This window comes from Trifolium pratense, linkage group LG2 (genome assembly GCF_020283565.1).
Source record: "Trifolium pratense cultivar HEN17-A07 linkage group LG2, ARS_RC_1.1, whole genome shotgun sequence".
Taxonomy (NCBI): domain Eukaryota; kingdom Viridiplantae; phylum Streptophyta; class Magnoliopsida; order Fabales; family Fabaceae; genus Trifolium; species Trifolium pratense.
In genome coordinates, this window is record NC_060060.1 from 26852738 (window position 1) to 26863721 (window position 10984).

The 10984-nt window shown below is 32.7% G+C and overlaps 1 protein-coding gene across 1 annotated transcript; it reads left to right on the forward strand.

Moving 5' to 3' along the window:
- Positions 1-2902: 2902 nt before the first annotated feature.
- LOC123911667 (heavy metal-associated isoprenylated plant protein 22-like) lies at positions 2903-10845 on the forward strand. The gene is made up of 3 exons (XM_045963137.1): positions 2903-3088; positions 3185-3260; positions 10336-10845. Exons 1-3 carry the CDS (start codon positions 3014-3016, stop codon positions 10626-10628), a joined length of 444 nt encoding a protein of 147 aa, XP_045819093.1. The 5' UTR covers positions 2903-3013; the 3' UTR covers positions 10629-10845.
- The last annotated feature ends 139 nt before the right edge of the window (positions 10846-10984 follow it).

The following is a 10984-nucleotide window of genomic DNA, read 5'->3' on the forward strand; positions in this document are numbered from 1 at the left end:
AAACACCAAAACTAAAGGGCACACCAAAACAAGCCTTCGCACACCAAATTGAACCACAACACACCACCTGATAGAGGTCCATAGCTAAAGGGCACTCCACAGTCTCCAAACCACCAAAAAAGACATCAACTTGACCTACGAAGATGCTACTAGACTCTAACTCCCGATCTCGAATCAAAAGTGATCGGCTCATCGAAGTTTCATTTTTGTTTTGTTCTTGTATCAAGGGGCTCATGCCCGATTTACATACTCTAAGACCCTCCTAGCCAGCCACAGGAGAGCTACACGTCAAGCTGAGAGGGACAGAGATTTCGCAAGCTTGTTTTTGTTCCAGGACTGCGGCAGTAGAACATACCTAATGTTCTATGTTAACCTTACCTACCTTATGTACTTAAGGGTCCTTGAGATGGTCAACACATATGCATGGGCCCTGCAACAATGTCATTCCTCTACCAGGAGCTGACCAATGCTATCGTCCCTAAGTGCAATTATTTAGCAGGTTATGCTACACTCTTCAGGTAACCAAGCATTTGATTTTTTTTATTATTTAAATTAATTGTTTACTTATATTTATATCAATTTATTTATTTATATGTTTATATAGACTTGGATTTACCCCCACTTTAACGACATCGACAGGGAGAAAGACGTTAGGTATGAGGAACACTTGCCACGTACGCGTAAATTTGGCCCCACCAGAGGACAAACCAATGCCAAGTCAGTTCGGAAGGTAGTTGATCGGCTTCTTCCACACGATGTGGATTAGGCGTGTTATGAAGACCACCGACATGTTCGCCCTCTTCACCCGATCTACTTGTACTTCAGTTGGATCGGATGTTGACCAATTAGGGTTCGGTACTTTCGAGAGAGGGTCCTGCAACAGTTTTGTTATGTCCAAACCATTCAAAGGCATCCAAATCTCTCCGCTCCTCTTAACACAAGTCCACAAGAGATAGACTACTAGTTCGCTCGTTTCTTGGATCGGGTGTTGACTCCTAAGATGCTAGGAAGTCGTGGTATATGAAAATTTTACATGGGAATTTGCCTAGGTCAGCTGAGCTGAATGCTATTATCCATGAGGAGGCTGAGGGTCAAAGGACGTAAAATTTGGTTAGAGGCATGCTCGAGATCTGGCAACTGATACATGCACTGATTGCTAGCGGGGATATATACCACAAGGCTCCATTCCATACCTTACCCTATAGTAGGTCAAGTGGAATACTCATTTCTATTACCTTTATCAGAGTCGGAGGGATAAAAAGGGTTCGTCAACGCTGTCATGTTGTTCGTCTATAATAATTTTAGGATAATTTTTTTTTTGTGTGGATAATTAATACCTTTTGTATGGATAGTTTTATGATTTGTTTATGTATAGTTAATTTATTAATAGTTTGCGCATTTAAACTACTTTACATATAATTGCGTATTTATTTCTGCAAGATTATGAACTTCAAAATTTTCAAACCATGTTTAGTAACACGCAAAAACACAGGTCTTGTCCAGTTCTGATATGGAGTGTGTTCGCTATCTAGGTGGCAAACTACAATAGAGTTTGCCAGGAAGCAAACAGTGAAGGTGTTCGTTGTCTATATATCCAGTGAATCCTTCCGTTACAGACAGTAATACCAGCTACATAAACGAAAAAAAAAATGAAAGGGAAATGAAATGGTGGACAAATTGAATATACAAATTTTTATTTAAAAATTAGACAACAAAAGTACATCAATTTAGAGTAGTGATACATCCTACATTTCGACGTCTTCTAATTAAATACAACAATGGGGCCTAATTGGAATTCTTCTCCCATAGATTTTCATGTGTTTAATGGAAGAGTTTGGCTTGCAAGTCCATTTTGTTTTTCAATTACCACATAAGCCAGCTTAGCTGCTCTAGCAATATGCCCAGTACTTGGACTGGGTTTTGACTCCAAAGAGGTAAAGTTTCATTTGAATGTCCTCCATTTCGGTTGTCATATTGTTCCCAATTTGGTTACAAAAAGTCCCTCATCGATTATCATATCGCCGCCAGCTATGGTGACTAAACAACACCAATAAAACCGATAAGTAATCGACGACCGACTATATATGGGACTGTTTATACTAAACGAAAAGAAAAACTCTCAATTCAATTATCTGGCCCAACTTATTTTTTTAAGTTGACTTGGGTGAGTTTGACTTGATCGATGGCGCTTCCCATCCCAAGTACACCCCTAGTTGCTTCAATCAATTAACTTTTGTATCAAAACATATCAAATAATTCATGGTACTCAAAATAGATAAATAAATATTTTGGGTTTTACACTCTTTCTTGGTTGCTCCTGCTCGTCAAGTTGTGTTGCATCAATTGCATAAGCCAATGAATGACCAACAGAAAACCGACAGATTCTCGTACTTAAACATATTTGACTTAGCTTATTCTAATTTTCTTTTGTTGATTGATTTTTTTTTTTTGTTGATGTTACTACCTTACATTGTGCTTGTATGACTTAATGATTGCATTTTTTTTATCAATAAGTTGGAATATCCCTTATACTACTACTACTACTTTTAATAAATTAAAATGTTTATTTAAAAATCATATGGAAATTCACTCGCAAAGTCTCTTAAATGTGTGAACAAATATAAAATTCTGTCTTAAGTTTTGAAGGAAAAAGATGGTTTATTTACATCAAATTAATTAAGCACCACATTTAAGTACTTACCCTATCCTCCAATGAAAACTAATTAAAGTCAAGTCAATCAATATTTTCTTTTAGAATCTTGGTTTTGACGTAACGAAATAGTTGTGGTAGATGAGGGAGAGTATACAATTATATATAGTACGTCATGAATTGATGTGCAAGTAACATTAAATACATAAAATTAGTAATTATATTATGACTATAGTGTATTGCTACGGCTATATATAGAAAATCATACAAAAAACCAATTACTACTACTAAGTTTCATATCTTATTATCTCATTTGGATAATAAGTTTTCTTGCTACATTTTATTGCCTTGTAGCACACACAAATGGGTATTCTTCGCAATCTTTCGGAATGTTTCACTTTTTATACAAAACCAGCGGAGAAACGTATTCCTAAGAAGGTTTCATTTTCTTCATGTGTTTCTACTTTAATTTATTCACAATTGAGGGTTTTTTGTGCCTATTCTAATTATTATTATTATTATTTTTGAATTTAGACGGTTCATGTGAGGGTGAAAATGGATTGTGAAGGTTGTGTAAAGAAAGTTACAAATGCTGTAGAAGATTTTGAAGGTTTGTATAAAGATATTTGATTATCTATACTATACATGTAATTAACATATCCCTTCATATATAACCACATTTTGAAGTTATTTATAACATGAATTAATATCCTAGAGTTAACATGGATGGTCAAATAAAAAGGAATGTTATGCCAATAGATGTAAAATATGGTCATGCTAACTTGTGATCGAAAGACACACAATTGATTATTTGAAGAACTAAAAAAGAAATTAAATAACAAATTTTGTATTAAAAATATAAACTTTTAGGATACTAATTAAATACACAATTTCTAAACATTTTTTTTCATTTGTAAAAATAAAAACTTCTATATTAGTTTTTTTAACTTGTGCCTTAATTAAGGGCACAAGTTAGCAATTTCCTCTAAAATATGCTAGCCTTTGTATTCACTTTAAATAAAAGATGGTGGAACTATAACAATTATATTCATGCCTTGGTCAAAAAAATTGCATGTCAGCAAGAAATTATAATATAGTGCATTTCTTTGTACAAATTAACAAGTAATAACATTTATCAACTACAATAAAGCAATTTTTCCTTTGACCCTTTATTTTTTAATTCGTTTTTCTCTTTTTGGTTTTAGCAGCATATGTACCATGTACTTGCATGCACAAGAAACAAAACTTTTCATTAAAATTTGTTTTTTAATTTTTCAATAATTAGTTGTTAATATTAGTTTTTTTTTTCTTTCACATGGAGTTGAATTTGGGTTCTTTTATATTTTAAAATATGAATTTAGGTTCTTCTATATATATATATATATATATATATATATATAACTTGTTTTTTAATTTTTCAATAATTAGTTGTTAATATTAGTTTTTTTTTTCTTTCTTTCACATGGAGTTGAATTTGGGTTCTTTTACATTTTAAAATCTGAATTTAGGTTCTTATATATATATATATATATATATATATATATATATATATAAACTTGTATGCTGTAGAATATATACTTCTCTCTGTCCTTGATTATAAGCACCATTTAAAAGAAAAATTTTGTCCCTAAATATAAGCACCTTCTCAAGTTTTGTTTTTTGTCAAGTAGTCTAGATGCTAGAAATTTCATCCTTAAGGTGGATAAGTGATGGCGAATTCAGCAAGTGTACTGAATCGTGCAAGTAATATATTTAAAACGGTAAGACCGAGTGTCGAACTCAAGGATCGCGTTATACTGTTGAATTGTGATTTTTACTCGATTGAACAAAAGGTTTCAGTTTAATTGGTTGCAATAGCAATAATAATAATGACAACGAAAATTCCTTTGTATTTGATAATAATAAAAATGTCAGGGATGAGTTTCACTAGACTACTATTTTAATGTAGTGACTTGATTATGACTATTGAAGCTATTTATCAAATTATTACCGAATTCCCTAAAGTATTCGTGCCCTAATTCCTTAGTGACAGAGTCGTTAATTCTAAAATAATTCCTAATTCCTTAGTGAATTTAAGATTAGAATTAAGCATGAATGAACAAGAATTCTAAATTGGTTTCAAGAGTTTGCATTTATTCCTAAATTACAAAGGCAAGAATTTCTTATATCAAAGCATTCATAAATTCAACTCCCGTATCACAATATGAATCGTAAATCAATTTAACGGTGATCAATCGATAAAAGCATTAAGCACAGATATAAGAAAAATAATCAATAGAATTCTTCAATAGCCATAAATCAAATTATAAAATAAGAATAGTCATCTAGGTTTACTCATCCCTAACAATTGAGAAATTAGTTACTCATAATATTGACTAGAGATAAAAAGAGTATTCAAAATTACACATAAAATTGCTGTTGAATGACTTGAATCACCAATTAGTTGCTCTGCTGTGCAAGCCGTCGGTCTCTCTCGTCTATGTAACTTCTTCTCTCGGCGTCCGTCAAATCCTTCTCCCAATTGGAAAAGCTGCTATGCTATTTATATAGGAGTAGTTGAAAGAGGACAAATCATGTGTCGTATTTCTCCCAAGTCTGCGTGCCTAGCTTTTCTTTCAAAGCCATTTGTTTCTTTTTCTTATGACGTGTCAGCACATGATATGCATGTGCAGCATAAATCTCGTGGGCAGGCAACTAGCAGATCACGCCCTATGCAGAAAATCGCACCGCTACTGTAGCAAGCTGGGGACGCGAGAAAAACAGAGGTTCAAGCTTCTTTTAACCTCAAAATTTTAAGATTTTTTCTTAGTCTTTTTCTCCTTTGGCCTTTTGTCTTCAAATTCTTTTATGTGTTAATTTTTTCATAAATTCTTCTCTTTGACCATACAATACTCTTAAAAACTAACTAAAATACTATAGAATAATAATTAAAAATACTCAAATGACGGAATGTCATCACAACCCCAAACTTAAACTGTTGCTTGTCCTCAAGTAACATGTCTGTCAAAACAAAATTGTCAGTGAATTAACAAATTAATTTGAATGATAAAAATCTCAAAAACTTTTTCTCTTCATCCGGCAATAGAACCACCGGTCTTAACTTCAGTGATCCTGCTCAATCAATGCTTTGGTTTTCAAGACTTCAATCAGCTTCGGTTCAATGACAATTCCACACGATGTTCAAAGTTCAACCTTATCTCTCACTCACTAATTCACTCAATTTTGACAGGGTAATCACTCCATCAACATGCAAATGCTATTTTACCATAAGCTTGAAAAAATTCTAAACCGTCAATCAAAGTAAATACATGACACACATTTTTGAGGTCTTAAAGGTTGTAACTTGGCTTGGGTAAATGGTGGGATAAATTTGGGAAAAGTAGGCTAAATTGGAGTTAGGTATCAACTACTATTCCTTATTGAAAAATTACCATAACCGGGGCTCAATTCATTGTTGATTAGGTACTTAGAGAACTTATTTTTCATAATTTTTTTTTCTTCGAAGATGCCACTATTTTTCATGCTTAATGGCTCTTTATTCTTTTTTATTCTCCTTTTTTTTTTAAGAAACTCAATTATTTTTTTGTGAGTCGCTATTATTACTTTTTTTTTTTTTAGTTCTCTAGTACCCCTACCCCAAACTTAAGATGTTGCTAATTCCAGAAGCAACCCCAAACTTAAAATGATACCATGACAAGGAAATTTAAAGCTTCTACCTAACTCCAAGGAGGGTAAACAGATAAAAAATTTCAGGTCTAAAAGGCTTATAATTGAGTTAGTCACCGAAAGAAAGGGGATTTTTTTTGTTTTTTGGCTCAAATTGGTTTAGCAACAGATATATAATAACAGGGTAGCTTGAAAAGGCTCAGGGTACCAAACAAATGTGCCTCTATGTGTGTAAATGTAAAACCAATCAACAGTAGAGAACAGTCGCAAGTTCTAGAAAATATACAAAACATGGATACACTCATAAGATGTGAAAGAAATAGTATACCGTGGAATTTATTTGGCTCAAAGTGCTCACCAGCTGAGGTATCTGAAGGTTGAACTAGTACACCGTGCAAAACTCCATCTTTCCTATTCATCTCTTTGTCTCTTTAACCTTTGCACTTTCATGAGCAGTCACACGTCCGCATTCTTTTATGTGCAAGTCTAAGAGATTTTCATCATGCAAATTCAGGTATTAACACACTGACAATGCTGAAAAGACATAAAAACATTAAACTTGATAATAAACAAAACAACAGAAAGGTGAAACACAAGGGATTGTCAGCAGGTGACATCATTGATAGTCTTTTTGTTTTTTCTCTTCTTTTTTTTTTTTTTTTTTTTTTTAAGAATGAAAAATGAACAGTAAAGCATAATGGATGGGTTGCCTCCCATGCAGCGCTTCTTTAACGTCATTAGCTTGACGCCTCAACCACTATTAAGGTGGCATATATGACACAAAGAACACATCATCCTTCTTCTTCATTTTGTTGGGTAAGAACTCCATGAACTTGAGATATAGATGATGTTTCCTCCATAACTTTTTCAAGTGGAAATTGATGAACAAGGCATAAATGGCATCCAGAACTTCATCAATCTCATATTTTTTCTCAACTTTGTTGCTAAAAAAAATTTGAGGAATGTTTTTATGTTGAGAAATTTCTTGTTCGACATATTCACTTCTCAAAAGTTGAGACTTTTGAGTTTCCACTAGATCATCATCAACTTTTATTAATTCTTCCTCCTCATCTTTCTTTTTCACAACAATTAGGTCATCTCCAATCTCCAACTTCTCATTCATCTTTTCAAATCCCACTATTTGTTCAAAAAAACTCTCACACCGGCTCTCAAATATTTCAATTGAAACTTGATTCATATGTATGAATTCAATCAAAACATCTTTGATGTGAAAGTTCTTGTCATATAAATCATTGGGTAACACTTGAGGAGGTAACATTTGTTCCCAATTGATCTTTTTCATGTAACACTCCTCTTCTTCTTGTGGTGGAACATTATAATCAAAAGTTTCATCCTTATACTCTTCTTCATAAACATCATCCCTAAGAAATCGCACCTGAAGAAGCTCTTGTTCAAGTTCATCTCTCGTGATTTGTCCCTCAAGTATACGACATTGAGCAATTAGAAGACAAGTATCAAGCTCTTCCAATATTTGTTGTAGGACAGAATCATCAAAGTCTTTCATGCTATATGGTGGATATTATCTCAAACAAAGAAGAAAGACACCACTAGCACGCAACATTAGTAATCTCAACAAATAAAACAAAAATAGAACAAAAATAAAAAATAAAAAATAAAAGAAAAACTATAATTTTGTTGCAGAGCAAAAAATTCCAATTAAGCAAAAATAAAAATTCAACAGTGATTTGGCAATCCCCGGCAACGGCGCCAAAAACTTGATGGCGAATTCAGCAAGTGTACTGAATCGTGCAAGTAATATATTTAAAACGGTAAGACCGAGTGTCGAACTCAAGGATCGCGTTATACTGTTGAATTGTGATTTTTACTCGATTGAACAAAAGGTTTCAGTTTAATTGGTTGCAATAGCAATAATAATAATGACAACGAAAATTCCTTTGTATTTGATAATAATAAAAATGTCAGGGATGAGTTTCACTAGACTACTATTTTAATGTAGTGACTTGATTATGACTATTGAAGCTATTTATCAAATTATTACCGAATTCCCTAAAGTATTCGTGCCCTAATTCCTTAGTGACAGAGTCGTTAATTCTAAAATAATTCCTAATTCCTTAGTGAATTTAAGATTAGAACTAAGCATGAATGAACAAGAATTCTAAATTGGTTTCAAGGGTTTGCATTTATTCCTAAATTACAAAGGCAAGAATTTCTTATATCAAAGCATTCATAAATTCAACTCCCGTATCACAATATGAATCGTAAATCAATTTAACGGTGATCAATCGATAAAAGCATTAAGCACAGATATAAGAAAAATAATCAATAGAATTCTTCAATAGCCATAAATCAAATTATAAAATAAGAATAGTCATCTAGGTTTACTCATCCCTAACAATTGAGAAATTAGTTACTCATAATATTGACTAGAGATAAAAAGAGTATTCAAAATTACACATAAAATTGCTGTTGAATGACTTGAATCACCAATTAGTTGCTCTGCTGTGCAAGCCGTCGGTCTCTCTCGTCTATGTAACTTCTTCTCTCGGCGTCCGTCAAATCCTTCTCCCAATTGGAAAAGCTGCTATGCTATTTATATAGGAGTAGTTGAAAGAGGACAAATCATGTGTCGTATTTCTCCCAAGTCTGCGTGCCTAGCTTTTCTTTCAAAGCCATTTGTTTCTTTTTCTTATGACGTGTCAGCACATGATATGCATGTGCAGCATAAATCTCGTGGGCAGGCAACTAGCAGATCACGCCCTATGCAGAAAATCGCACCGCTACTGTAGCAAGCTGGGGACGCGAGAAAAACAGAGGTTCAAGCTTCTTTTAACCTCAAAATTTTAAGATTTTTTCTTAGTCTTTTTCTCCTTTGGCCTTTTGTCTTCAAATTCTTTTATGTGTTAATTTTTTCATAAATTCTTCTCTTTGACCATACAATACTCTTAAAAACTAACTAAAATACTATAGAATAATAATTAAAAATACTCTTAAAAACACATTTATTATTATTTTTCAAATATAACCCTATTTAATACTACTACTTTACGTTGGAATATGAAAAGTTAACTATAAATATATCTTTTCACAAATGATAGTTTAGTAATTGTAATTCACAAAAAGTACATGTTGATTATACCACTAACTTTTTTTTTTATCAAGTAGCCTAATGACTAGAAATTCCACCAGTGGATAAGTGGTATGACCATGATAGTATATGCTATATATGACAAAACTAAAATATTAAATTTGAAAATGTTCTAATTCCAATTTTTATGTTTGGCCGTAATTAGAAATATCCTATAACCTTGTAACCTTCGTGGTAGCCTGTTAGGTACATACATACGTAAGCATTGTTTATTTTATTTTTTGTCAAGTAGTCTGGTGGCTAGAAAATCCACCTTAAAGGTAAATTAGTGGAGTGTCTAGGGTTCGAACCCGGACCACTGCACATATAGTGCGATATTCCTATCAACCGAGTGAAGCTCACGGGGACTTTTGTTTCATTTTATACTAGAGATTTGTTTTAAACAAATAATTTTGTAACTTTTTAGCATTTTTTGACATATCTTTTATGCAACTTCAATTCTATCGTTATCTGACTTAATGTAGTACGTAAAAGTATAATAATATTAATACACGATTATCATGTTGAACATAAAATATACGTAAAAGCTTAAGAGATGCAATTTGGTTAAAAAAATTAGGTAAAGTCAGACAAGGTATAATATGGTAATTTTGTCAAGTAGCAACTCCAAAACCGTTGGAAGCAAACTGCAATACACACAATTATTAAAATACTAATAAAAAATGATATTGATGTTTTTGGATATAAAACACGGACACTTATTTAGATTATCTGTATCCCAATGTCGGACACGCGTCGACATGATACCAACACTTACATTATTTTTTAAAATTATTATTAGTGTTGAGATGTTAGTATGTGTCCGTGTTCATGGCATACGTTTTTGGTGAGATTGAATCTATCTCACTATTTATTGATGTTTTTGTAAAAATGATTTGTTTAATTATTTCAGGGATGGAATCATTCGTTGTAAGTAAAAACCTACAAAGGGTAAGCGTAACTGGGAATGTAGATGCACAGGATGTCTTAGATGAAGTGAGGGGCACAGGAAAAACAGCTGACATGTGGCCTTTTGTTCCCTACAATTTAGTGGCTTATCCTTATGCTCAAGGGGCATATGACATTAAAGCACCAACTGGTTTTGTAAGGAATGTCCCTCAGGCTGTTGGTGACCCTAAGTCTCCAGAGATGAAGATGATGGTGCTTTTTAATGATGATAACCCAAATGCTTGTTCAATCATGTAATTTCAATTTGATATTGTTTTGCTTTTATTAATTAGCTAAGCACCAAATTTGTTTGTGTTGCTATGATTAATATCAAATTTGTTTTCTTTAGTGTGAGGTGAATAAGTGGAGAGTTAGAGAATTTGACATTATTAAAATCATTTTTTATAAAAGTACTCTTTCGTAACAATTTTATTGACAACACAGAAAAAAATGGTAAATAAATATGGTTATTATTGCCAACTCGTGCCTAGCATGAAATATCCATTATATTTGATCTCTAAAGAAGCAAGCAACAGTTGTAACATTTTCATTTAGAAAAAATTTAGCATCCACATTACATTTAATCCAACCGAGCCTTGGTTTCATTCACCGTG

What these genes read in the sequence shown, in the direction of transcription:
- LOC123911667 (XM_045963137.1), top strand. Translation starts at nt 3,014, where the DNA reads ATGGGTATTCTTCGCAATCTTTCGGAATGTTTCACTTTTTATACAAAA. An exon ending in AGAAACGTATTCCTAAGAAG is followed by an intron (nt 3,089 to 3,184) that starts GTTTCATTTTCT and finishes TTTTGAATTTAG; the next exon opens with ACGGTTCATGTGAGGGTGAA. An exon ending in TGCTGTAGAAGATTTTGAAG is followed by an intron (nt 3,261 to 10,335) that starts GTTTGTATAAAG and finishes TAATTATTTCAG; the next exon opens with GGATGGAATCATTCGTTGTA.